The sequence below is a fragment of the Protopterus annectens genome, chromosome 9.part0 (genome assembly GCF_019279795.1).
Source record: "Protopterus annectens isolate FY-2018-M chromosome 9.part0, PAN1.0, whole genome shotgun sequence".
In the NCBI taxonomy this organism is placed as follows: domain Eukaryota; kingdom Metazoa; phylum Chordata; order Ceratodontiformes; family Protopteridae; genus Protopterus; species Protopterus annectens.
The window spans coordinates 1,592,914,941-1,592,941,115 of record NC_056743.1 but is presented as its reverse complement, the minus strand read 5'-3'; the positions used below and the strand labels follow the sequence as shown (position 1 = coordinate 1,592,941,115).

Genomic DNA, 26,175 nt, shown 5'->3' with positions numbered 1-26,175 from the left:
CCATGCACCAAACCATTAGTCATCTCGAGCTGAGCTAACTAAAAGACAGGTTTAGGCACCAAGCTCTTCAGAGCTTTCCTGATGCCAAAGTGGTGGTCCTCTGTGAGCTTTTGAGGATATACGGTCTGCTTGTGCTGTTTTTTTGCTGGGCAGAAAAGTTCTCTTTGGGGAAACACTTTCCACTTATTATTTTTGTTGTTTAAACTTACTTTTTATTTTAGGAAAGTATATTTTAAGCTGGGAATGTGTGTTTTTATTGACTTTCACATGCCTTTACTGTACCTTTAAATGGGAGTGCAGTTGTTTCTGACAGTTTAAAAATTTGTCTAAATATTCTAAAACTTTTTTCTGCAGAGCATCTGCATTAAAACTACTTTTGGGGGCTAATAAAGTGTATTAGAGTGTTTTGTTTAACTGGAAAAGTTACCTTTAACTATTTTTAAAATTTTACTGGCTTGTGCTTCTTTGTTTCCCCTGGGAAAGAAGCATCATTTTTGCTTGACCATGGAACAAACCACCAATCCCATGGCCAGTCCTTCTTCCAACCTCAAAAAGAAAAAGTTAACTAAACTGCCTTTGCCACCATAGCATACTAGCAATTTGCCTTAGTCACAGATGGGTGACTCTGCTGTGGCCAAAGCTGGTTCTTCAGACCACTCATTTTCCCCCCAGATCCTTCTGGTGTTGTTCTTATAGCCACTATGGACTGGGGTTAGCCACATCCTCTGTGGCTGTTGGGCGTCCTATTTCCTAATCCCATTTCCTGCCAAAAACAAACAAAAAAATAAATAGTTATCATCTCCTGCATCAATTTCACCAGAGATTACGCAATTTATTAAGTCTGGCTTGGGATCTTGTTCAGCCTATTGACCTTTCTTATAAAGTGATTTCTGTCAAAAAAGAAAGAGGAATTCCTCTTTTCCTGAACAGATTCAAGAAATTGAATCTGGAGAGGAGTGCGATGGGACAGATATATGTTTTTCTCCTCAGAGTTTTGATTCAGACTCAGAGGAGAGGATGTTATCTGAATCTTCGTCAGTGATTCGCTTTCTCTGAGACTACTTTCAGAATGTGCTAGTTTCTCATTCCCTCAGAAAACGCTATGAGCTGTTACAGCTGGAATTCCCAGAACCACCTCCCATCCCCTTAGTGCTGTCAGCACTGGAGGATGAGTTTGCTGCAACCTGTGGTTTCGTTGGAAGCCAGTCTGCTGCACCTAAGAAACAGAATGTCTATATACTCATCCCAGACCTGATGCAGTAACTGCATCTTTAGTTAATCCAGCTGCTGCCAAACATTTTAATTATAATCCTTCTCCTTCTGACAAGTATGATAAAACAATTAATAAGTCTGGGAAAAAGTGTGTGCTTCTGCAACTTTAAGAATGTTGAATTGGTAGACTCATATGTTAGAATTTATTCTAATTGTGAAAGTATCAGGAATGTTTTATCTGCGGTTCCCTCATGTGAGGAAATGTTGCTATGTGTGGTTAAGTTTCTTTAATTTCTCAGGTTACTACTCAGTGCTTAAAATGTGTATATGACTCTGTAGACAATACATTCAGGGCTGTTGTTGCTGGTACTATGTTTGAAGGATGGCCTGGTATCATTCTCAGAACCTTCCATAAGATGTAAAAATGAGATTTTAAACTCTGCTTTAGATAGAGATTTAGTTTTTGGACCCTCTGCTACAGAAAATATCAAAAAATGTGATAAAAGGGTAAGCTTATACAGGGAATGTCGCAGGTTTTTCAGCCCTCCTTCTCCAAATTTTCCACAGGATTTTCTGCTCCTTAACCTAAGTTTGGCAAGTCACTTCCAGCAAAATGTTGGTATGCAGATGTTTAAAAAACAGCGGCAGGGAGGTTCCAAAATGAAAGTAGAAACCCTATAGAACAAAGGACAGTCAAATAAGGCAGAATGTCTACATACAGGACCTTGTCCCCGCTCTCACTCTGGCAGTTCCTTTTACCTATCAGAAAGTCTGAATCTCCATTTCTCTCTTTGGCAACGGGTTGTTTCAGATAAATGGGTTCTGAAGCTGATTCAACAAGGTTACAGATGGCAATAGGAAGAAATTCTTCCATTTTAGGGAATTATTCCATATCAATCAGACCAAACCCCTGTGTTCCCTCCTGTTCTACAGCACATGCTGTCTCAAAAGGTAATAGAAACAGCTCCTCCTTCTCAGTTGGGAAAAGGCTTTTATTCAAGAATGTTTTGGTGCCAAAGAAAGAAAGAAATATTTTGAGACGAGATCTGGACTTGTCTTTCCTTAACCAGTATGTCATACTGCTTCACTTCATAACCTGCTACCCCTTTTTCCTCATTTGAGTTTTTGGTAACCTTAGATTTAAAAGATGCTTATTATCACATTTCTTTTTCATCCAGACTTCAGCTGTTTCTTAAGGTTTTATGTGTCTGGATTACATTATCGGTTCTCTGCTGTACTCTTTGGACTATTCACTGCTCCAAGAATATTCACAAAGTGTCTAGCTCTTGTCATAGCCTACTGCAGGCTACAGGGTATCCATATTTTTCCATTTTTAGATGACTTGTTTATCTTTGCAGAGTCTCTTTCAAAGTGTCAGGAATCTCTTATTTGGGTGAGAGATCTCCCATACAGGTTGGGATTCCAAGAGAGAACTGAAAGGTCTTTTTGACTCAATCACACATGATTGTGTTACTGGGTGAATAGACAGCTAAGTGCAAAGAACTTTTCTTCCATAGGAAAAAATAGATCTATATTCAGATCTATTTCAGGGTTGTCACTGTGAGGGAATACGTCAAGATTCTGGTCTTAAAGTTTCAGACCCAATCACAGCACAACCTCTGTCCTTCTGAGGTTCACAGATAATAATAAATCAAAACAGAAATTCAGGTCTTCTAACCACAGCTCTATTTCTAGGTCTATCCAAGGCATTCAACACAGTCAATCATCAAATTCTCCTAACTAAACTCTCTTCTTATGGGCTGTCACACTCCTGACTTAAATGGTTTCTTAGTTACCTCACTAATAGGTCAAAAGCAGTGAAATGGCAAGATGATTTCTCTTCTTTCCTTCCTATATCAGTCTGAGTCCCACAGGACTCCATCCTAAGACCACTACTGTTTAACTTATTTAGCAATGAGTAAACACAGCATCCTAAGAGGCCACCATATTACAGTACATCAATGACTCCATTCTAATAGGATCATAGAATCATAGGAAGTTACTAGGCTATTAGCCCTGAGGCCCTTATAAGCCTAGCCAAGAGTTTAGCCCATGTTTAGCCATGTCAGCACCTGATACCCCAGTCCAGCAGTGACACAGGTGGAATCCCAGGGGTGTATTTTTTGTTTCCTATCCAGTTATCCAGGTTGCACTTAAAAGGGGATAATGAGGTACTATGCTTGGCATAGAGAGGAAGTCTATTCCACAGATGGGGGAGTCTCTGGAACCAAATCTGTCCCACCAACAAGTCCTATTGATGTCACAGACCTGGTTGAGATCACCCGTGTGGGTTACTTGAGTGGAGCTTGACTTGCAGATATGCAGCAGTCCCATCAAGGCGGGGTCTGTGACTGCTTTGTATGTCAGACAGAGGTCACCTCTGACGAGTCTGTATGAAACTGAGTAGAGGGACAGGGCTTTTAGCCTATCTGTGTAGGGTAGGTGTTTGAGACCCTGGATTCTCCTTGTGAGGAACCTCCGTGGTCTCTCCAGCTGCTGTATGTGCTTTGTGAGGTACATGCCAAAAGGTTTGTTGTACTCAATAATTGGCCTTATAAGGGAAAAACACAGGGATATTATGACTTCCTTGTCCCTGGATAAGATATCCTTACTTATGAGGTGGGCCATGTAGAAAGCTTTCTGTACAATGGAAGCAACATGCTGATCAAAAGTTAAGTTGCTATCAGTCTGGATGCTCAAATCCCTCACAACTGACTGCATGCTTAGGATGTTGCTATTAATGTGATCATTTGTGGGGACGTCACTCTCCCTAAAGGGGATGATGATGCATTTTTTGGTATTCAACTTGAGGCCATGTTTCTGGAACCAGTCATTGTTTTGGTGAGACCCTCTTGGAGGATGTCCACATCACTAGGGGAATTGATGACAGCACCCAGCTTGCAATCATCTGCAAACATGGTCAGCCATAGCCCATTGGGTTTGCCCTGCAACTCAGAAAAGTATATCCCAAATAACAGAGGCCTCATGACTGATCCCTGGGGTACCCTGCTTGTTACAGGTCTACTACTTGAGGTGGCTTCCCCTATTTTGACTAGGTGGGTTCTATCAATGAGCCAATTTGCTATCCATCTGATAACATACAGATTGATGCCTAGTTGAGACAGTTTATCTATTATGCTTGAGTGGGGAATAGTATCAAAGGCTTTGGCCAGGTAAAGCTAGGCAGTGTGCACTGTCTTCCCCTTGTCCAACGCTTTGATGACTGTCTCAAAGAAGTCGACCATATTTAACAGACATGAACTCCCTTGACATACCTCTCAACCTCTTAGAGCAAGAAATCTGGGCAAAGCCATAAATAAAAATGGGATAAAGGCCCAAAAATAGGGACAATTTTAAATATTGCACTTATAAACTTAGAAAGTTGATAGAATAACAGGTTTTGCATTAGTATGAATTTTCTGAAGGGTATGAAATCTGAAACTCAAATGTTTGTCATTATTTTCTAACTTCAGTCTTTAATGATTTGCCACTAATTTGCCAGAAACCCCCAATTTTATAAAAAAAAAAGACAAAAATATTGAAAAAGGATTGAGTGTTTGGAGGTTGACAATGTCCTTGTTAGTGAGGTCCATGATAATCTGTTCCATAGCCTTGCAGATCAGGCTAGTTAGGCTGATGGGTCTATAATTTCAAGGTTGGCAGATGCTCCACCTTTGTGCAAAGGGATGACAGTGGCTGCCTTCCACTCAGCTGGGAAGAAGCTCAGGCTTTGGTTGAATAGGGTGCCTAATGGTGCTGCAAATTCCTGCCTGAGTTCATGTAGGATGCAGCTTGGGATGTTATCTGGTCCCATGGAGGCTGTATTTTTTGCCTTTGAGAGAGCAGTGATGACCTGTTCCCTAGAGATAAAGGGAGGGGGCAGGTACTGGGGATGTCCTGATTTACTGATGGGGGGGAGTGGAGTGAAGTTTTCACTGAATCTGTCAGCCAGTAAGTTGGCTATATCTACGGCATTTGTGTATGTGGTGTCCTTGACCACAAGTTCTGAGCAGATCTGGATGCTTCCTTTGAGACTGAGGACGTATGTGAAGAAGGCCTTATGATTGTCTCTAGTAGATATGGCCAATTTGGACTCAAAGTTTGAGGATTTCACTAGTGCTCTTATTTGCTTGTTCAGGCTAAGGAGAGATTGCTTCCAATTGGGTACCTGATCCGTCTTGGTCCTGGACAGCAATTTTTTTTTCCTTTTGTTATAGAGTTTACTTATTGCCAGTGTCCCCCAGACAGGTTTACTCTTTCTTGCGGAGTATGATTTTGTCCTGTCAGGCATTCCTGATTCCATGCAGCTATATAAATGCTCGTATAGTACTTTCGTGTAGATTTGGACATTTGTGCCATTTCCTACCTAGGGGGAGTGGTGTGTGAAGCTTTTTATACTATCCCTCAGGAGGTTGTTTTTTTTTTTTACCCTAGCTAGGGGAGGGTCAGGGCAGATGGTAACCTTGAATGTGATTGTATTATTGTCAGATCTTACCTGGGAGGATGATACTGTAGGGATGCTGCAGTAGTTACTCATGTTGGTTCACACCAAGTCCAAGATATTATCGCCTCTTGTGGGGGTATCGTCTAGCTGTTCTAAGGCATTTGCATTGACAAAATCGAGGAATCTCTGGGCATTTGTGTTCTGGCATGAGCAGTTCTTCCAATCTGTGTTTGGGTAGGTAAGGTCACCCAGGATCAGGGTAAAGGGTTGAATCTTGATAGATTTGAAGAGGACCAGATAGGCAGAGTGGGCATCTTGAGTCAAATTTGGGGGCTTGTAGCTAGCTATGATTTGAATAGGAGTCTTGTCAATGGTTAACTGCACCTGAAGTGTCTCATGTGTCTGACGGACCAGCCTGGAGATGTGGATGTCTATTGAAACTCCACCTCCTTTGGCTTTGCTACTCACAGTTTGGGGTCTGAATGTATGATAGGATGAGTAATCCGGTATGGCTGGGGTGCTGTCTGCAGCTTTGAACCAGGTTTCTGTGGCTGCGCAAATGTCAGTATTTTCCATGGTTAAAAATGCTGCAGTGAGTGCAGTTTCATGTTTAGACTCCTAGCATTTAGCAGCATGACCTTTAATTTGTGTTATGCTGAAATTTTTATGTTGGTAGTTTTGACCTCATCATTTTTCCTAAAAAAGGCACTATGGGGGAGGCAAGAGCCTTTGTCAGAAGCCTGAAGCCCAAGTGAGACAGATGCAGGCCATCTCTGGCAAAGCATCATGATCTGGCAATCATATCTTCCTGGGCGGTTAGGGACTGGATCCCGTTGGAATGACACCAGAAAGTAAGCCAGTTGTTAAAGTCAATCATTTTCTGTTTGTATTGAGGCATGATTCTGGGTGACGGCAGAATGCTGCTTAAGGCTAGGGACATACTTGCCTGGGACACATATTCAGCAAGCTCAATCATGTCTGTCTTCATATAGTCCAGGGAGGTACATCTCAAGTCATTCACACCAACATGGAGTATGACAGACTCATAGCAGTACCTGTTGTTGAGAGACTTGAATGCATGTGTGATATGGTGGATTCTGGCATCAGACAAACAACTAACCGTGACCATTTCCTTATCCAGCCTGCTGAGAGGCACATCTGTGTTTCTCACAATGGAGTCTCCTATGACTAATATGTTGGGTTTATAGTTAAACCTTAGTGGCTGTGAGACACAGGTGTGTGGACTATGTGTGGTATGTGGTGTGGAGGGTTGTGGAGTTAGCATGTGTTTTTGCCTAGGAGGTCTCCTTTGTTTGGGTATGTTTTTGTTGAGAACATCTGCATATGTGGCTCCATGTTGTGTAAGTGTGGGTGGTGTTTGAAGTGTAGTGATTGTGTTGACATCCTTATCAGTGCCATATATACTGGCTTGTGGGGGAGAGAGCATAGACTCTAGGTTCCTAATGTAATTGCATCTCTCACAAATTGTGTTCCTAGGTGGTAGTAGTAGATGGTTGCCCATATACATGAGACAGTTACTACACTGTCTCAGGATGTCCATATCAATCAGGCTGGCAGGAAAAACTGTAGGAAATTGTCCAGCCATATTTGTCAGAATCTGAGGGAGAGAGGCCAGGGAGAGCTAAGGGGTAGACCTAGAGCCCAAGCGCTTAAACCAAAACTAAGAGGCTTAGAATAACATTTATAATTTAAACAGGCTATAAACAAGCAGTAATAAATGCAGCAGAAAAGATGCAATTAAATAGTTTAGAGAACAAGCAGCAGAAAAAGCAAGATGAACTAACAGAGTAGGAGGAGGAAGCACAGATACAGTAACAGCAGCTGAATAAAGTATTTTTGTTAGTAAAGTGGAAAGGGAGAGAAGAGGAACAGAAGACAATTCTAGTTTAAGAAGCTAAGGGGGGTTGGCATTCCCAAATTATCTCTCTGTAATAGATAGAATGAGCTAATGAGAAGGGACAGAGAGGAGTGTCCCACATCAAATTTATAGTAGTGGTGAGCATTACAAAAGCCACCAAGTTTAAGAACACAACAACAATAGGTCAGGAGGGTGGGAAAAACAAACTTCACACAGAAGTCCAGCAAATATATAAATGCAGACACAGATAGGTAATAATTCAGTCAATCACTGAAAACAGTTAAATCAAGTGCAAAAAAATATACTTATCAGTTTAGGAAGCAATTCACTCAGGCACAGTGCAGCTTCTATCAAGATGAGCACAAATTCACAGAAAAGTAACTCTTTTATACTAGCAAGATAAAAGACTTTCCAAACTATATTTGCTGCTAGGACACTAGCAATGCTCCAACATTCACCCAAAAATCCTACTCCTGCATAAAACTCACAAATCCTCCTAAATAAAAAAAAAAACTAAACTACTACTGTTCACACCCAACCCTCTCTCCTCCCAAGAACCTTCCTTTAATATATTGTCATCCAACAAGGCCAATATAGAACTGGCATCCCACACCAAGCTACTAGGCATTTTTATAGACGAATACCTGAAATCTGATCTCCATCTTCACCAAGCCATAAAGAAGACATGCCAAAAGCTAGGCTGCCTCTGTGGAGTAAAGCACTGCATTACTGACTCTGCTAGACCAAATTTAGCCACTTCTTTTTGACTCCGCACCCTATTATATATGCTTCTCCTATTCTAACCAATCACAACTCCTCTCTATCAGCCAAACCAGAACAATGCTACAATAAAGTAGCCAAATCTGCAGCCAACCAATGGTCATACTTCTCAACATCTTATTGCAAGAAATCTGGATGATGCCAATAATACTGGGGGGACAAAGGCCCAAAAATAGGAACACATTTTTAATATTGCTCTTATAAACTTAAAAAGTTACTAGAATAACAGATTTTATGTTAGCATGCATTTTCTGATGGATATGAAGTTTGAAACTTAAGTCTGTCATTATTTAGTGACTTCACTTATAAATGCTTTGCCAGAAAACCACACATTTTATGAAGAACAGACCAAAAATTTATGGTAAAAATCTGGACATTCTGCAAAATCTGGACATTTGAGAGGTATGTCAACAATATATAGATCATATCTCTTTCATCTCTAAAACATCTAAACTGTCTCAAACTAAATAATTGTCTATTGTACTCACAATTAATTAAACACTGAATAATTGTCATCTCTTCATCCACCTTTCGGTCTTACACTACTAAGAGACCTATACGATCCACTGACAAATTATTACTCCCCATAACTAAACCTAACAACAATACAGAATATTCCCTGTATTCACACTGCATTGCTAATAGCTGAAATACCACCCCACTTCACTTAAGAACAGTCTGCAACCTGAAAGATTTAAATGCCAGCTGAAGCAACACCTGATAAATGGGTCTGTACCTGCACCACTCCTGGTTAAACTGGTACTAATATGAATTCATGCTGTAACTTTCTGATGCACGAAACATAATGTACTTTTAACACAACTATTCCCTCCTCTATAATCTCATCTTCTTTATCTTCCTTCTGCTTCCTCCCCTCCTTCCTTTCTTTGGGCTACTGTAATTCTTTATCTTAAAAAAATGTATTCATATACAACTCATATTAATCAAAACTGTTCCCAGAAGGCTGTAACAGATGTCAAGGAAGTCTGAATAACGTATCTGTTGCTTATGAATGAAACTGACTGTAAATGATGAAACAATGCAAATGATGTCCATGATGTTTGTATAATGGAGTTTTTTTCCCCCAGGCTTTCACTCAAAAAGAACAGTGCTCATTTGGACTATCCTGGTAAACAAATGCCAATAAATAAATTATAGCATCTATAAAAATCAGATTGAAAGTATAACTTCGTTCAGACACATACAGCAAATTTATTTTGTGAAGAGTTTAGTTAACCAACTAAGTAACCCTTAAATGCTCCATACTCGCTCAAACATTGTAAGTGTGGTGCACGTGGGGCTGTTTTAAGCGGCTCTACTGCCATGGTAGTGTTAACATACTGTTATCATGTGCAGAGCTAATTTAGCCAATATATTACCTCTAATTCTATCCATAAAGTCTATTTAACCTTGCAGTAATGCTTTATTACCACTACAAAACATTCTACAGATGAATACAGAGAATTCCTTTGTGCGGTATTTATTTATTTATTCTAACACTGCTCTAAAGCATACTGCGCTGCTTATGCTGAACCTACAAAGAGAGATGCACTGGGGACTGTAACAAGTGGATCTACTACCACAGAACTTATAGTAAAATGTTATTACCCCTTCTATGTGCAGAGTTGAACTAACCCCTATACCTTTCAGTGTTTTACTGCATTCGCTTTTCCAATATAATGCTGAGCACGAAGGTACGAAAGAACCGACTCCACTGCTGTGGACCTGAAAACAGGTTTTGGTTCTACCCTTCTCTAAGTGCAGATGTTTACTTAATCCACTCAATGCAATGCTTAGTACCCAAATAATACCTTTACCACAGCTACAGTTTGCCTCCATTTCCTATATTAAATAAACAGTAAAGCCAGAACAAAATGTATTTATGTACCTACTGAACGGAATCTATGTCGGCTTTTATGTATAGGCTTAAACCTCAACAGCGACTCACGAGTAGTTCATTCCAGTACTACCTGATTACTTTTGTCTATGCATTTGAACTATTCTGGACTTGGTGCCCCTAAAGTGCTGTGTCCTGAACCTGTAAAAGTTGTTTGTTGGTGTATTACTTGTTAAATGCAGCTCTTACTTATCCTAGCTATCTGACTGTGTTATGAGGAGGTCTTAGAGTTCACAGTAGTACCCGATATATAATGTAATCTTGTTTGTTTGTTAATGGATTGTCTTCTTTAATAGCAAATGCAGCTCCTTTTATCCTAGTTATCTGTATGTGTTATGAAGAGGTTTTAGAGTTCATAGTAGCACCTGGTATTTACTGTAATCCTTAGACGATTGATACACTAATAGAGTATTGTAATTTTTTACTGAGGTAACACATGCAACTGTGTCTGTGAAAACTCTTTACCTGCTCTTTAGTTCTAGTATTGTCTACCTCACTACCTTTTCTCTCTTTCCATATTTTACCAGCCTTGTGTTCCTGTACATCCCTGCACCAAACACCTGAATTTACCCTGCTGGACGCCTCAGAAAATTAGTTCAAACTAAAGAATTAACCTACCAGCTCCCTGAGAGACATTTCCTTTCTTAAAAGGCAGTGAAAGTATGTATTGTTACAGCTACGAGTAAAGTGCAATAATATTAATGTTTTAAAGACTCTGCTAGGTTAGGCAAGCTTCCCAGTCAGGTTAGCCAGCAGCCAAACCCCCCTCATTTATCACTTAGCATTTTAAACAACCCCTACTTCCAGCTTATATACTCTCTATCACTATCTGCTTCATCTCCCCCTCTCCCTTAGCCTGCTATCCCCTGTAGGAGACCTATCTGTTGCAATAAAGTGACTGGCCACCAGGTGGCATCTCAACATAAGCTTTCTGTATATTAATTTCCTATCCTATTCTTAACCATACCTCCCTAACTCTGTTCTCAGTTTTCTATGGACTTACTCTTTCACCATCTCTCCTTTGCCCTAAGGTATCCTTAATCACATTCTACTCCTCGAACATCCTGACTCTCTCCTTACTAGCCTCTTAACTTTCTTCAACATTCTCTCACTTTCAGACTTACCTGCTGAATTCTCATATTTCACAGATTGCCATCCTCAACAGTCTACTCTCTTGTCTCTTCCCGCTCCGTTCGCTCTTTGGGCTCACTCCGCTCCCCTACCCTGCCCCCAATTCCCACCCGCCACCAATGCTCCTACATTTATTCCTCTAAGGACACACCCCCATTACACCTTCACCTATCATACAAATCACATCATTAGCACTCCCAGCTCCCATTTTCACAACACACCCACTAATACCAACCTCTCATCCCTCCTTGGTTTAATACCCTACCTACTGTAATATCTCCTACCTGCTTTTAAAACCTACCTCCCATTTCTCTCTCACCTCACTAACCATTAAAATGTCTATATCAAGCATCCCTTACCAATTACAATTATTAATCTGGGTCTCACTTTTACCTCCTCTAGCCACTACCTATCTCTTAACCTCCTATGAACAACCACTTTACTCTACCATTCTCTTCCACTGCAAACACACTTCAACACCAATATTACCTTTCTCTCCAAAGTTCCTAAACTTCATTTACAAACCCAACTACGTAATAGCCAAATATCACAGACTAACACACATTAAGTACACCAACTTAAAAACTAGAAAATTATTTGATTATTATTGTAAGCCTCTCCAGCCTAAACACTTAACACTCCTCCACTCCTTATTAGATGGGGACATTCATCCTAACCCTGGCCCAAACTATACCCTTACCGCTGCAAACCGCAACCAATACAAAACTAGTACCCTATCACCTACCAAACCTTCCAACTCACTCTCTATAGCACATCTTAATATACGTAGTATTTGCAATAAAATTGCTCAAGTTCATGCCCTCCTAGATGTCCACCCATTTGACATCCTATGTTTATCAGAAACATGGCTAAAACCTACCATTAAAGACAATGAAATCACCCCACCTGGTTACAATATCATTAGACTTGACCGTACAGCCAAAAAGGAAGGAGGGGTAGCAATCCTCTATAAAACAGGGCTACAAGTCACCACTGTAAATCTTAACCTACCTTTGGACAATAGTGCTGAAATAATTACCTCCAAACTTCAGGTCAATACATGTAAAGCCATAAATATCATCTGTATATATCTTCCCCAGGAAATAACATTAATACACTTGAGTATATTCTTAACTGGTTTTCTAGTAATCTCCCACAAGAAACCATAGTCCTAGGTGACTTTAATATTGATTGGAATTCCGGTAGTAGTATAAACCCCACCACCCATATTAACCTATATGGCTTCTCACAAACTATTAACTGCCCTACCAGAACTAACAGACTCAACAACAAAGAAAGTACCTTGGACTAGATACTTACTAATACTCCTCATCAAACCTACATAGCAGGTACCCTTCCAGATGACCTAAGTGACTATTCACTAACTTATATTATTAGACATAAAACCAACCTAACTTTCCCTAACACTTTCAGAACGGTACACTCCAAAAAGCAATTTAACCCAGAACTTTTCCAGACAGAACTGAAACAATGTAATTGGTCACCATTAAAATCTCTCCCTCTAAATGAAGCAGTAGAATACTTCAATTCCACATTCTTAATCATCCTGGACCACCACGCACCAACACGCTCTATTAGAAACAAAGCTAAACCAGCCCCTTGGCTCTCTAACAATACTAGGCAAAAACTCCTTCTCAGAAACAAATCCTGGGCAAAATGCCGTACTACTAAGAATCAGACAGATCACCAAACCTTTAGGGAACATAGAAATATTACAAAAAAGCCATCCTGTTAGACAAAAAGAGCTTTTATCTCCAATTACAGTAAACCTCCTACAAGGAACCTCGAAAATTTTGGACTAGCATTAACAAACTTCTATTCCCAGGCCAATCTATTACACCCAACCCACAAGGCTCAAACCCTGAGAATCCCACACAAATAGCTAATGCCTTTAATTCTTTCTTCACAGACACCATCCAAACACTTGCTAGCCACCTATCGCCTGATACCTTAAATCTGCCTACTTCTACTACAAACCCACCCCCGTTATTTCATTTACAACCAGTGTCTACTTCCTTTATTTCCTCCCTTCTCCAAAAATTAAAACCTACCACCCCCTCAGCTGACAAACTCCCAGCAGAATTCCTGCAAAAAGGAGCTAAAGCCATAGCCTATCCCATTTCCATTCTGATAAATAGATCCATAAGTGAAGGAACTATCCCATCTATCTGGGAAATGTCTCACATCATCCCACTACATAAAGGGGGGAACTCCAATGACTTTTCTAACTTTTGTCCCATAGCTCTACTATCCCCTTTTGCAAAAATTATGGAAAAGTGCATCCATGAACAACTACTTAACCACCTTCACCATAACAACCTACTTGCCAACTGTCAACATGGATTCAGACCTTTCCACAGTACCACCACTGCCCTGATATCCTTCACAAACTGCATCAATAATAACCGCAACAAAAATATTCTTTCATCTGCAGTCTTCATAGACTTATCTAAAGCTTTTGACATATTTAATCACCAACTACTTCTACACATACTGAATTCTCTTTCACTTGATCCTCTGTCTATGAATTGGTTCACATCTTACCTAGAAAACTGACTGTACTCTGGCAAAATAAACTATCTAGTCACCTTCCTATCTCCCTCGGGGTCCCACAGGGCTCCATATTAAGCCCACTCCTATTTTCTATTTATATTAATGACCTGCAATCAGCTATTCCATACTCCACCTGCATTCAATATGCAGATGACTCTACTATAATCTGTTCAGCCACTTCTCAAACTGAAATTCAGTCTCTTACCCAAAAAGCTTTCAATACTGTGGAACAATGGTTCTCACACCGCTGCCTCCTCCTAAACCCCAACAAAAACTAAACTGTTACTCTTCACACCAACCTGAAAGTCCACCTCTTTACATTTCACTCTCACTTCCAACAACGGTACTCTTATTTCTCCTGACCCAACCACTAAACTGTTAGGAATAACAATAGACAACAATCTCAACTTTGATACTCACATAAACACCACAATAAAATTAGTTAACAAAAAACTAGGATCCCTTTACAGAATTAAACCCTATCTTACCCCAGTAGCTAGGACCGCTATAGCCAGAACTCTCCTAATCTCCACTCTACTCTATGCTTCTCCTATATACACCAGTCTCTCTAAAAACAAACTCAACAAACTAGAAACATCCTATAATAATATTGCTAGATTTGCTACAGGCTCTCCTTTTAGAACCCATCACTGTTTGAATCTAAGACAACTAGACTAGCTAGAATTCCTTAACCAGCTCCAATTTCACCAGCTTACAATAGCCCACAAGACCCTGTATCAACCTAGCAATACTCCAATACTCTCTAGCCTCATTACACTTTATAATAATCTCAAAAATTTACGCTCCTCAAACAAACTGCTGATCAATACTACCAAACCCAACAACTCAGCAGGTGACTCCTTGTTCTCTAACTCTGTTGGAAAAATATGGAATAAACTACCCTCTCAATAAACACTGGCTATGCTCCTGTACTAACCCTGACTATTTTTTTTCCTATACACTAATTCTCACCCTACATCCTTTATAATCTTCCTTTTATGTTTCAATATACTATATCATTGCATATAAAATGTATGTATATATGTATACTGTACCTTCTCACAAAGTAACAATTGCTGTTTTTATAATATCTGTCATAACTTCTATATTAATTTTGTATGATTTCTTGGAGCTTTTCTCCCCAGGCCTCTACTGAAAATGGACATGTATCCAGCTAGACTAGCCCGGTCAACAAATGTAAAATAAATGAATAAATAACAGGAGGAAGAAAATCATTGCAAAAATTAGGAGGTGCAGCACCTAGCAGGATAAAAACACTCTAATTAAACTAAACAAACAACTCAGAGGACAAATAAAGTCTAGCAAGACCAAATTTGAGGTAAGTTTGACTTTCCAGGCCAAATTCAACCACAAAGCATTCTTTAGCTATGTCCGCAACCTCAAAGACAATACACAATTGTGTGCAGAGCTCATTGTAAATGGAGCTACATATACTGAGCCAGAAGATATAGCAAACCTCCTGGCTGATAAATTCAGCTCCAACTTTACTCCCCCCAACCTTCCCTCAGGAAATATCATCAAATATAACTCCCACTATTATCATTAGGGAACAGGTCCTTAATGCTGTCTCTAAGACCAAGAACGCTGCATCAATGGGCCCAGACAATATCCCATGATGCCTTCTAAACAGCATGAAACATGCCCTATCAGGGCCTCTGGAATTACTATTTAACTGTAGCCTCCAAAGAGGCTTCATGCCTCATGAATGGAGAAAGGCAACAGTCATCCCTCTGCACAAAGATGGGCCATCTACAGACCCTGGAAACTACAAACCCATAAGTCTCACTAGTCTTATATGTAAAGCCATGGAAATAATTATCATGGAGATGATCAACAGAGATATAGTAAACCACCAGACACTGGACTCAACCAAGTTTGGTTTTGTAAAGGGCAGATCATGCCTACTCAACCTGGTGGACTTCTCTGAGAAGGTCACCAAAGCAATGAATGAGGGCAAAATCATTCACACTGCCTACCTTGACCTAGTCAAGGCATTTGACACAATACCCCACTCGGGCATTATTGCCAAACTCAAGAGTTTAGGTACAAACCCATATGTTACCCAGCGGGTAGCCAACTCACTCACAGATAGGACCCAAGAAGTTGGAATTGGGGAGTCCACCTCTACAAAGAGGCCAGTCACAAATGGAGTCCCTTAGGGATCAGTCCTTGGATCGCTCCTTCTTGGCATTTACTTCTCGGAAGTCAAGGCCAATATCAGTGGTCTCTAGCTGACTAAATGTGCAGATGATTGCAAATTAGGAGCTGTCATGGAATCTCACACTGATACAAATGTTCTCCAGGAGGGGCTGACACAGACAAATAGCTGCTGTCAGAGTCATGGACTAAAACTAAATGCCAAGAAATGCATAATAGTATCTTTTGGGAAGTCATCCATCTCTGGTAACTATCATATTGACAACACGCCCCTTAGAGTTGACCCAGTAGTCAGGAACTTAGGAACACACATAGATAGTAATCTAGCCTTTGATCATCACGTGTCTACAGTGGTGAGGAAATCATTCTATGTTGCACAACATATAAACAAAGGTATGACATCTAAGTCCAAGGAAGTCATTGTTCCACTGTATTCGGTATTCATCAGACATATCATTGAGTACAATGCTCCCTTTGGTATGTACCTAACCAGGCATATCCAACAAGTGGAACGTTCCTCACTAAAAGAATACAGGGCATAAGTAATATGTCCTATGCAGACTGCGTCAAGGCCCTATCCCTGTATTCTGTCTCCTACAGGCTTTTGAGGGGAGATCTATGTATGGCATACAGGGCATTGTCAGACCCCACTCTAATGGATCTCCTGCATATCCACAAAACAAACAGTACCAGAATTACCCATTCTAAAGATTTAAATCTTGCCTGTGATATAAATAGGACCTGCTGGACAGATAGGTATGCATCACAGAGACTACCCCGTCTATGGAACAGGCTCCCTATCCATGTGAAGCAGAGTTCCTCCCTAATCCAATTCAAGTGCAACTTGGACAATTGGATGGTAAACCAGAAATTCATCCCTGGTTTAGCACATATGTCTCTGATGCAAACAGGTAACCTGTAAATGGTTCATCTCCCAGGCTCATGCTTACACTTATCAAGGGTATCAGAACTCGTCAGAGATTTGGGATGCATGGCTAGGCTTAAAAAGGACCTTGTGGTTGTTAGCTTAGTAAATAGCTATGAACCTATAAACACCTATAACTCCCATGATACCTCTGACAAGATTCCAAATGAGAAAGATACAATGGTATCTGAAGTCTCTTTGGTCCCAGCACCAAAGGCCATTATCTTTTCAGATTCCAGTTCTGGGATTTGTGAGGAGAGAAAGCACTTAGTGAATACATCAAATAGTCCTGAATCCAGGTCTTCACTTCCCCCCTCCCCCACCAGTGCAGTGAGTCACAACAGATACCTCTGGACTTTGCTTGGAGAGCAGTGTCAAGAAGGTATAAAAGTGCAAGGTATATGGGACATAAAGACAGGCACAGCCACATGAATGAGATGCTTGCCTTTATCAAGGCACTCAACTCTGAATCACCATTGGTCTTCAGGGCCACTTCCTGTTTTACAGACAGTACTACAGTGATGTGATACATAAACAAGGAAAGATGAACCAGATCTTACCCCCTTGCAGACTAGCCACGTAAGCTTTAACTGTAGTTTTACATCCTACATTCTGTCAGAGCAACATTGTCTGGCAGATAAAGCTGAGTAGGACCAGAGCAGACCCTCATAAATGAAAACTAGATCAGAGGGTCTTCCAGGATTTGATCCATCTGTGGGAAGTTCCTCAAGTAGACCTTTTTGATTTCTCTCTGAACAATCAGCTGGCAAAGTTCTGCTCCAGAACTCCATACAAAAAGGCCTGTAACACAGATGCCTTTTTTTCCCTTGGATAAGAATGTTTCTGTATGTCTCAACACTTTCCACTGATATCCAGGGTATTTCTGAAGATTCAGAATGAATCCATAAGATCATTGTGGTGACTACATTCTGGTGTAGGCAACAGAAGTTCTTCCTTCTTTTGGAATTGGCTTGGGGAAATTACCACAAGTTTCCTCACAGGCTGGATGTACTCACACAAGAACATGTGTGTTTGCTACATCCTGACACAAATCAACTAACTGCCTGGATGATAAGGTCTTAATAGCCTTTAGGCCCCTGAGGACATGCAGCAGGTACTAATGAAGGCAAGAAAGCCTGGTAATGGAAAATCATATATTAGCAAATGGAAAAGGTTTTCTAGTTAGAGCCAAGAACAAAACCAGCACACGCTCAGGGGTATTGTTTTACAATATTTGTATGAGTTGCTTTCCAGTGATCTATCTTACTCCAATATCTAGGTTCATTTGCCATCCATTTCAGCATTTCTGCCCATGGATCCTCGTCTCTCAAGGCATTCTCATGTTAAAACGTTTTTGAAAGGAGCATTGCATAAGAGGCCTTTAAGAAAACTGGTGGCTCCTCTTTCAGATCTTAATTTTGTGCTAGAGAAAATAAACGTGTTCCATTTGAACCAGTTCATCTAGCCGACTTGAGGTTCTTAACAATGAAAACAGTTTTACTGATTGTTGTGACCTCTATAAAAAGAGTATCTGAGTTGCAAGCTTATCTCATTTTCCCCAGAGACAGTTTTTTTGACAACTAATCCTTTATTTTATGCCAAAAGTGGTATCCAGGTTTACTCTAAGTCAAACTTTCCATCACCCTGTGTTCATCCCTGAATCCAAAAATGAGGGAGAAAGGATAATTCATACCTTGTGTGTCCACAGACATCTCAGGCAGTATCTTGGCAGAACTAAATCTTTCAGAACTTCCATTCAGGTGTTCATTTCTTCTGAAGGTAAGAAGAATGGACAACCTGTGTCAAAGCAGACTATTTTCAGATGTTATCTCAAGCTGTTACCTTTTGTTATTCCCACCACAACTAAACTATTATAGGCAAGATCAAGCAACACTCTACCATGGCCTTGGCTTCATCTATGGCTTTTTGGAAAGGGTTGGACTCTAGGAGTAGTCTAGAAGCAGCAACGTGGTCCTCTGTACATACTTTTACAAAGCACTACAATATATATTTCTTCCCGGGCCTAGGTCAGCCTTTGCAAGGACAATTCTCCAAAGGGCTCTGTGTTCTTCCCCATCCACCTCCTAGCTGTTCTAAATTATGGTAATCTAGGTGGTGCAGCGGTTAGTGTTGTTGCCTCATAGCAAAAGGTTCTCCCGTTTGATTCTTGGCTGGAGCACCTTCTGTGTGGAGTCTGCATGTCCTCCCCGTGGTCGAGTGACGTTAAAGACATGCAGGTAGGTGCGTGCGTGAATGGGCACGCCTTCTTTGAAGGTTGGGCATCAGGTTGGCAACTCGGCATCGTAAAAATCCACTGCCAATCATTAGCGAACGGGAGTTCCGCTGCGGTGACCTCTAACTGGGAAAAGCAGAAAGACTTTTTACTCATATAGCTTAGGCTACTGCAGCAGTGATCAATATTATGAACATGGTACAGTTATATAAATAAACTTACAATAACAGTAGTTGTTTTAATGGTCACTGCTGCTGTAGTCAGTCCCTCCTTCTACCCCTTCGATTTCAGTGTGCATTTTATGCCAGGGTGTGGACATTTGTGTTTTGTTGCTCTTAGCAATGTCCTCTCAGTGCTCAGCCTCCTTCTCTCAGGTGAAGACCACAGACAAAGAATCCACTTAAAACACCAGTTTATTGCACCTCCTTGAAGGTGGTTGCCGAAGCGCTAGAGGTGCAATAAACTGGTGTTTTAAGTGGATTCTTTGTCTGTGGTCTTCAGTTTTATCTTTTCTTTTTGGTTCATGCAGTCCTTCTCTCAGGTGGCATGAAAGCTCTTAATGGCTTGGTGTCCACATCTGTTTCTAGTCAGCTCAATTTGAGCTTACTAATTGTTTGGGTGCATGGAAGGTGCCCTAAAGCTTTGGAAGCTGGACAGCTGTTATATCTTATGTAGGATATATCCCATATAGCTTAGGCTATTGCAGCAGTGATCATTTGAACATCTACTGTTATGGTAAGTTTACTTACACAACTGTACTTTCAAATCCCACTTAAAGTGAATGCATTTAAAGTAAAGTTTGAACTTTGTCTTCAGGTGGAGACAATGTTCTCCCCCTCTGCACGCTAACATACTTAGTGAGTGCACTTTGGGGAAAAGGGACTTTCCCCTGTAGAAACCTCATTTAAAAGGAGTCCCCTTCATGCTCTGCATCTGTTGCAGCCAGTCTGTTTAACCTCTTCCATTTTTTGTACAGGTGAGAATGAAATGTAAGTTCAGTTAGACATATAATAAATGCAAATAAGCCATTGGAGAAAGGATCTGGGAAGACAGAAAACATTCAAGGCAGGACACAGTTCCTCACATTAAGAATGACAGTGAAAAGAAGGCAAACTAAAGAGACTGTTTAATAGCCATTTAGATTCAGATTCTGTGCTTCCAGAAGTCTAGACAATGAATATGAGTGCAAATTATACAATAACCACAATAGATGTGTGTTGACATCAACTATATTATTAGATCAGCAGTACAGACAAATTAGTATCCTCTGAAGTAAGTATTAGCTTGCACTCTTGAGTTTGGTGATATTTTACAAAGATAAGAAACTATTTATGTCTTTTTTAGTTTCAGAATTCTGTAACATAAATTAAGTATATGATATTTGCTATGAAAGAACTAAAGTCAGAAACTGCACTGTATGCTCCTAAATAAGGCACTCATTCCTCAAGAGTAAATTACTCAGAGGTGTAACAGTACACAAAACACAAATGTGTTACAAATGGCAAAATTAGAAAAGTTCTTCTTGAGCAGCAATGCAAATTTCACAGAGTTTCTCTTTAATAAATAATTTTCAGAAAGAAGCTGCACTAATATGACATGGTAATTCTCTACACACACACACACACACACACACACACACACACACACACACACACACACACACACACACACACACACGCATGCACGCACGCATGCATGCACACACACACACACACACACACACACACACACACACACACACACACACACACACACACACACACACACACACACACACACACACACACACACACACACACAGAAACAAAATAAATTCATTAATACTTGTGACCAAGCAAATACGTTTTGTTTTCTCTGTTTCATACTGCTCTTTTATTTGGTTTCAGGGGAGAAGCCTCATAAATGCCAAGTATGTGGGAAGGCCTTCAGCCAGAGCTCCAACCTCATAACACACAGCCATAAGCACACTGGTTATAAACCCTTTACCTGTGCAATTTGTAACAAGGGCTTTCAGCGTAAGGTAGACCTTCGTCGACACCAAGAGACACATAGTGCTTTTAAACTGACCAATAGTGATTAATCTATATATACTTCGTGTGGAATCACAGAACTGCATTTCATCGTGGAAATATTTTATTTATTCATGAAACAGTTGTTGAGATGATCACCGTGAAGCGGATCCTGACCTGTACCATTCATAACAGAGAATTACGACTAAGAGAGAATGCATGAACAATAACTATCTTCATAAAAATTAACCAAAATTAAGGACAACTCCTTCTCACCACTCTTTCTGTACATGATACTAGATGTAACAGATCCTAGATGGAACATATATCGCAGAAGCATATCTCACAACCTTCTGTATCTAAACATTATGTTCAGTACATCAACTGGTGTTAGGGATGGCTTGTAATAAACAAAAATGAGCTAATAAAGAAAACAAAATTACTAATGATGCTACATTTGAATGGACTAAAAATAATTGTTAAACCATTTTTGAGGTAACGCAACCTCTTTCAATTTGATTTCAGCTTTTCTAGAAAAACAGACGTGATGCAAAAGTCTTTTAAGAGAAATTTCCTTATGAATCAGAAATGCATTCCAAGTACTGAGCGACTAAATTTTAATTTTTGTTTTTAATGTTAGGTTTTCTATAGACAGAGGACCTATATGTATATATATATATATATATATATATATATATATATATATATATATATATATATGTAAATATATTAGCAAGGAACACTCCAATACCTATTTTTGAATGTTGAAAGTATAGTATTTCAGTTGTCTAAGTAATCAGATATTTTAACTGCTGAATATGTAAATGAAACTAGAAAATATGTGCATCTGTTTTTTTCTCTTCGTTAAAATACTAAAACAAACATCACCTGTTCACTGTTACCAGTTATTATATGTTAAAGCATTCTGTACATTTTATTAGATTAAACAAGTCTTGACAGGACAGTAACTAAACTGCTAAACCAGGCCCTATGAAGCACCATTGTTAATCACTGTGCTATTAGGAATTGTACTTTACCTTTGAAATATATCTTCTCTCTACAGCTTACTTTTTTAAAGAGAGCATACCTGGCAAGCTGCCTCTCTTTCCAGTGGAAAGCAGTATGTTCTTGCATAAATATTTTGCACAGGAAAGACCCACCTAGATTTCTGCATCATGCTTCCTGTGTCAGTTGAGTAGGACTTGCAGAACTTGACTGAAGGTCCCTTTGAACTGAGAATGTACTGCCCTTGTAAACAAATATATGATTGTGAGTAGTGAAGATGGTTAATCCTGCCCTGTGGTAGGGCAGTAAATGTGCCAGTTCTTTTATTCATTAATTAATTCATTCATTCATTTACCAATTACACTCCTGATCGAGTTTAGGGATGCAGAGGGAGTGAGAACCTATCCAAGCATTTACTGGGTAGAAGGCAATGAAACTAATCCCAAAGAGGGTGTCATTCCATTGCAGGACACATGCACTAACTAACACACAACACTGGGAAATTTGGAAGAGCACCAATCCACTTACAGCACATCCTATGAATGTAAGAGTAAACCGGCTACAGCAAAAGAAAGCCCAGATGGACACAATGAAGGTGGTCGATCTCAGCACAAAAGGTGTCCCAGCTGAAAAAGTGAACTGCAGGTCCGAGTGGTCTGAGGCATCAATACTAACCTCTGTGTCACCTCGACTTACATTTTACTATTGTTATATTTTCATAAAATATAGATTGTATTCATTCAACCACCTTTTTTCTTTTTGTTCTAGCTGTTTTCATTTTCCTTGATTTGAATTCATAATCCTCTAGCTCTGATACTCAAATCTTTTCAGTGGCAACAACCATTAATGAAATTGTTGCATTACTTCATTTTGAGAAGAAACAAATGATATGGCAATAGTTCAAGGTTGTGAGCCAAGGGATTGATGCTGTTCTTAACGGTGAAAGAAATATTGTAAAAAAAGACCCGGGTTTTACATGCCATTGTACATAACAAAGTCAATCTACAAATAATAAGTGAAAGAGTGACATCACTGAAGAGCTAATGGTATGTCAGCTGCACCTTTAACCTATCTGACACTGACAATACCTTCAGTATTAGCAATTCCTACTTCATTTTAATTGGATGGCTCATTATTCTGATATCAATTTCTAAATATTTTCTATCTTGTTTTTTTTTTCTGCTTTTTATGATTTTATTTTATTTTGTTTTTGTTTACTGGGTTTTGCAACTGGGTTTAGTCACAAAACCTTTTTCAATGGAGGCCCGGAACAGGCATTCAGTGATATACATGAACAGATATTAAATAATATAATTATCAATTACACATACATTTTACAGTCATATTAAAGTTTAGGCAACTTGTACAGTATTAGTGAAAATGTTGCTGTAACTAATAGCAAATTTTCAAGAACTCAGAAATTTCTTTTTTTCTTACAAAGTCTAAATCGATTTCTGCAGAATCAGAAACAAAATGACCACTTGGCCAGAACAACTTTTATTGTAATGACCAGAAGATGAAAAGTGAGGAGTCTGAAATGTGCACTTCTTTTGAAATAAGTGAAACCAAACAGATAACACTGAGTATAGAAACTATGCCAAATTGGGTTTCATAGAGTTATGTGGTAGTAATTACTTTACATACGTGTGTCATACAAACATATTAAACTTGTTGGCTGGCGTGTTATATTTTTACTGTATCTGAAAATGGTTTATAAATGTTTCTTGTACATACAAGCTATGGACCTGTATAGTATGTATATAAGGTTATGTATAATTTATTTATGAAGAACTTATTAAATGAAGTCATTGAAGCCTTGTGTTTTTCCATGATCATTACATCTCTCAGGTTTATCAATGTAGAGTTCATTCAGACATTCTAGGTTTGCAGAGAGGCTGAATATATGTAACACTGGATAAGGGATGCTTGATATATCACTAAGCAGTTGACTGGAGACGTGCACATTTTGAATATTCTGTTCTTAAGCCAAAATACTCATGTTCCCATAACTGAGATAAGCTCTCTGTACCATGAAGAACTTAGAACATTTGGGTGTCAGTTGTAATGCAGTTTGCTGAACTGAGAGATCTATGTTACTATTCTGACCATATCTGCTAAGCTCCAGTATACCCCACATAATTTCATTTCAGCTTTTTGCAAGTAGTACACACACACACACACACACACACACACACACACACACACACACACACACACACACACACACACACACACACACTACTTTTCAAAATAAGCAAGTATGATTCTTTTGCAACAAAGGGTTTAAGAATTTCATTAGTTATGTTAGCAAAAAAAAATCTACTTCTATTCCTGTAACATACTACATGCAATAACAATGTCAGGTAAATGAAATATGTGATTTATCTATTTTCCTTCTCTGACATATTGTGTATTTAGCTTTAATTGTACAAAAAAGATTACATTGCATTTTGTAGGTTTGACATTTCTTGCTGAAGAAAGTTTTATGCATTTTGCGTATTAGAAGACAAAAAAAAATGTTTATTTTATTTTACTTCTGTAGGTAGATTTTTTTACTTCATTTGGTCATGAAAAATCTTGATGGCCTCCAGCTGTACTTGTTTATGTCTGGTGTTACTATGCTCACAGTAAATGAATAGATTCTATAGCACGTTTCTTTTATGAGAACCAGACCTGAATAAACCTGCCTTTAGTTACCTGAGGATAGAGTTACAACAATATGTACATTTTGTGTAAATACACCTTTGATAACAGTTGTTTCTAGAACTATGATTAATGTTGATAAGCTTTGCTGTCCCCATAGTACCTTTTTGGCAGAGTTCACCTGATGGGCATCCCAACCTAGTAAATTCTAATTTGGAACACCCCAGTGCTTGAGGCTTTCTTGCAACCTGACCACATTCATATATGTATAAATGTCCTGTAGCGGAGCATCACTGTTTGTCAAGGATATCATCCAGTTCATGACAGATTCCTTGGGATACCACATGTGGACTCCTAGAAATCCAAACTAGCCTAAACAGGACTAATTACCACTTCACAGCTAGCTATAAAACACTTTCTATATCCCCTTCTGAGCATGATAGCTATCTTAATGCATTAGCTGAAGTTTCCATTAAGCCTAAGACATACTACTGGAGGACTTCAACTATCCATCATTAAACTGGCTGACCTACACTGCCAATGGTAAGCATGCCCAGTGCTTCCTTGACATTATAAATGCTAACTCACTTTCACAAATAGTTGACTATCATACTCGAGACCTCAATATCCTGGATCGAGTCCTCACAAATACGGCCACTTCTTGCACAGCTCTTATCAAGTATTGTTAAATTATCAAGTATTGTTAAATTAGACTATAACTTAGTGACCTTTTTTTGTAAAACTAGTGGTACTTCTCTTGTAAATAGCTATTTGTTTAGGGACTCCTCAAAAGAAACTTTCTCAGTTACTTCATGACTTAAGAAAATTCTGCTCCTCCTCTGAAGGATCCTATTCCTAAAGCTGCTACCTATGCTTCTGACTTCTACTCCCATTTAAAAAGTTATATTGATAAGGCAGTCCCTGTCTGACACAAATATAATGAGAAGTTTAAAAACAACCCCCTGTGGTGGGATACCTGTATAAATAAATTATATAACAGGAGAAAGAAACTGCTCAGTGCTTATAAGAGGTCTCATTCTACACAAAGAGCTTAAGGAACCATTAGGAAGCTTGAAGCTGAGTATGAACTTAAAATAGCCACTAAAACCAAAAATAACTGCAAATCTTTCTTTAACTATGTCAGGAGGTTAAGAACTAGCACCCAGCAGTGGAGCTAGTCCACAATAATAGTACACTCTGACCCAAAGGATATTGCTAATGTCCTAGCTAAGAAATTTAGTGCAAGTTTTATTCCACCCGCTGTT

The 26,175-nt window shown here is 39.3% G+C and overlaps 1 protein-coding gene across 1 annotated transcript in view; it reads left to right on the top strand.

The window, feature by feature from the left end:
• The window catches only part of LOC122812203 (zinc finger protein Gfi-1b-like), a 311,143-nt gene extending 289,244 nt beyond the window's left edge, over positions 1 to 21,899 (top strand). The window contains exon 6 of the mRNA XM_044084542.1: positions 21,140 to 21,899. Coding sequence (XP_043940477.1) covers positions 21,140 to 21,333 — 194 coding nt within the window. The 3' untranslated portion in view covers positions 21,334 to 21,899. The remainder of the gene's footprint in view (positions 1 to 21,139) is intronic.
• Positions 21,900 to 26,175: the final 4,276 nt, after the last annotated feature.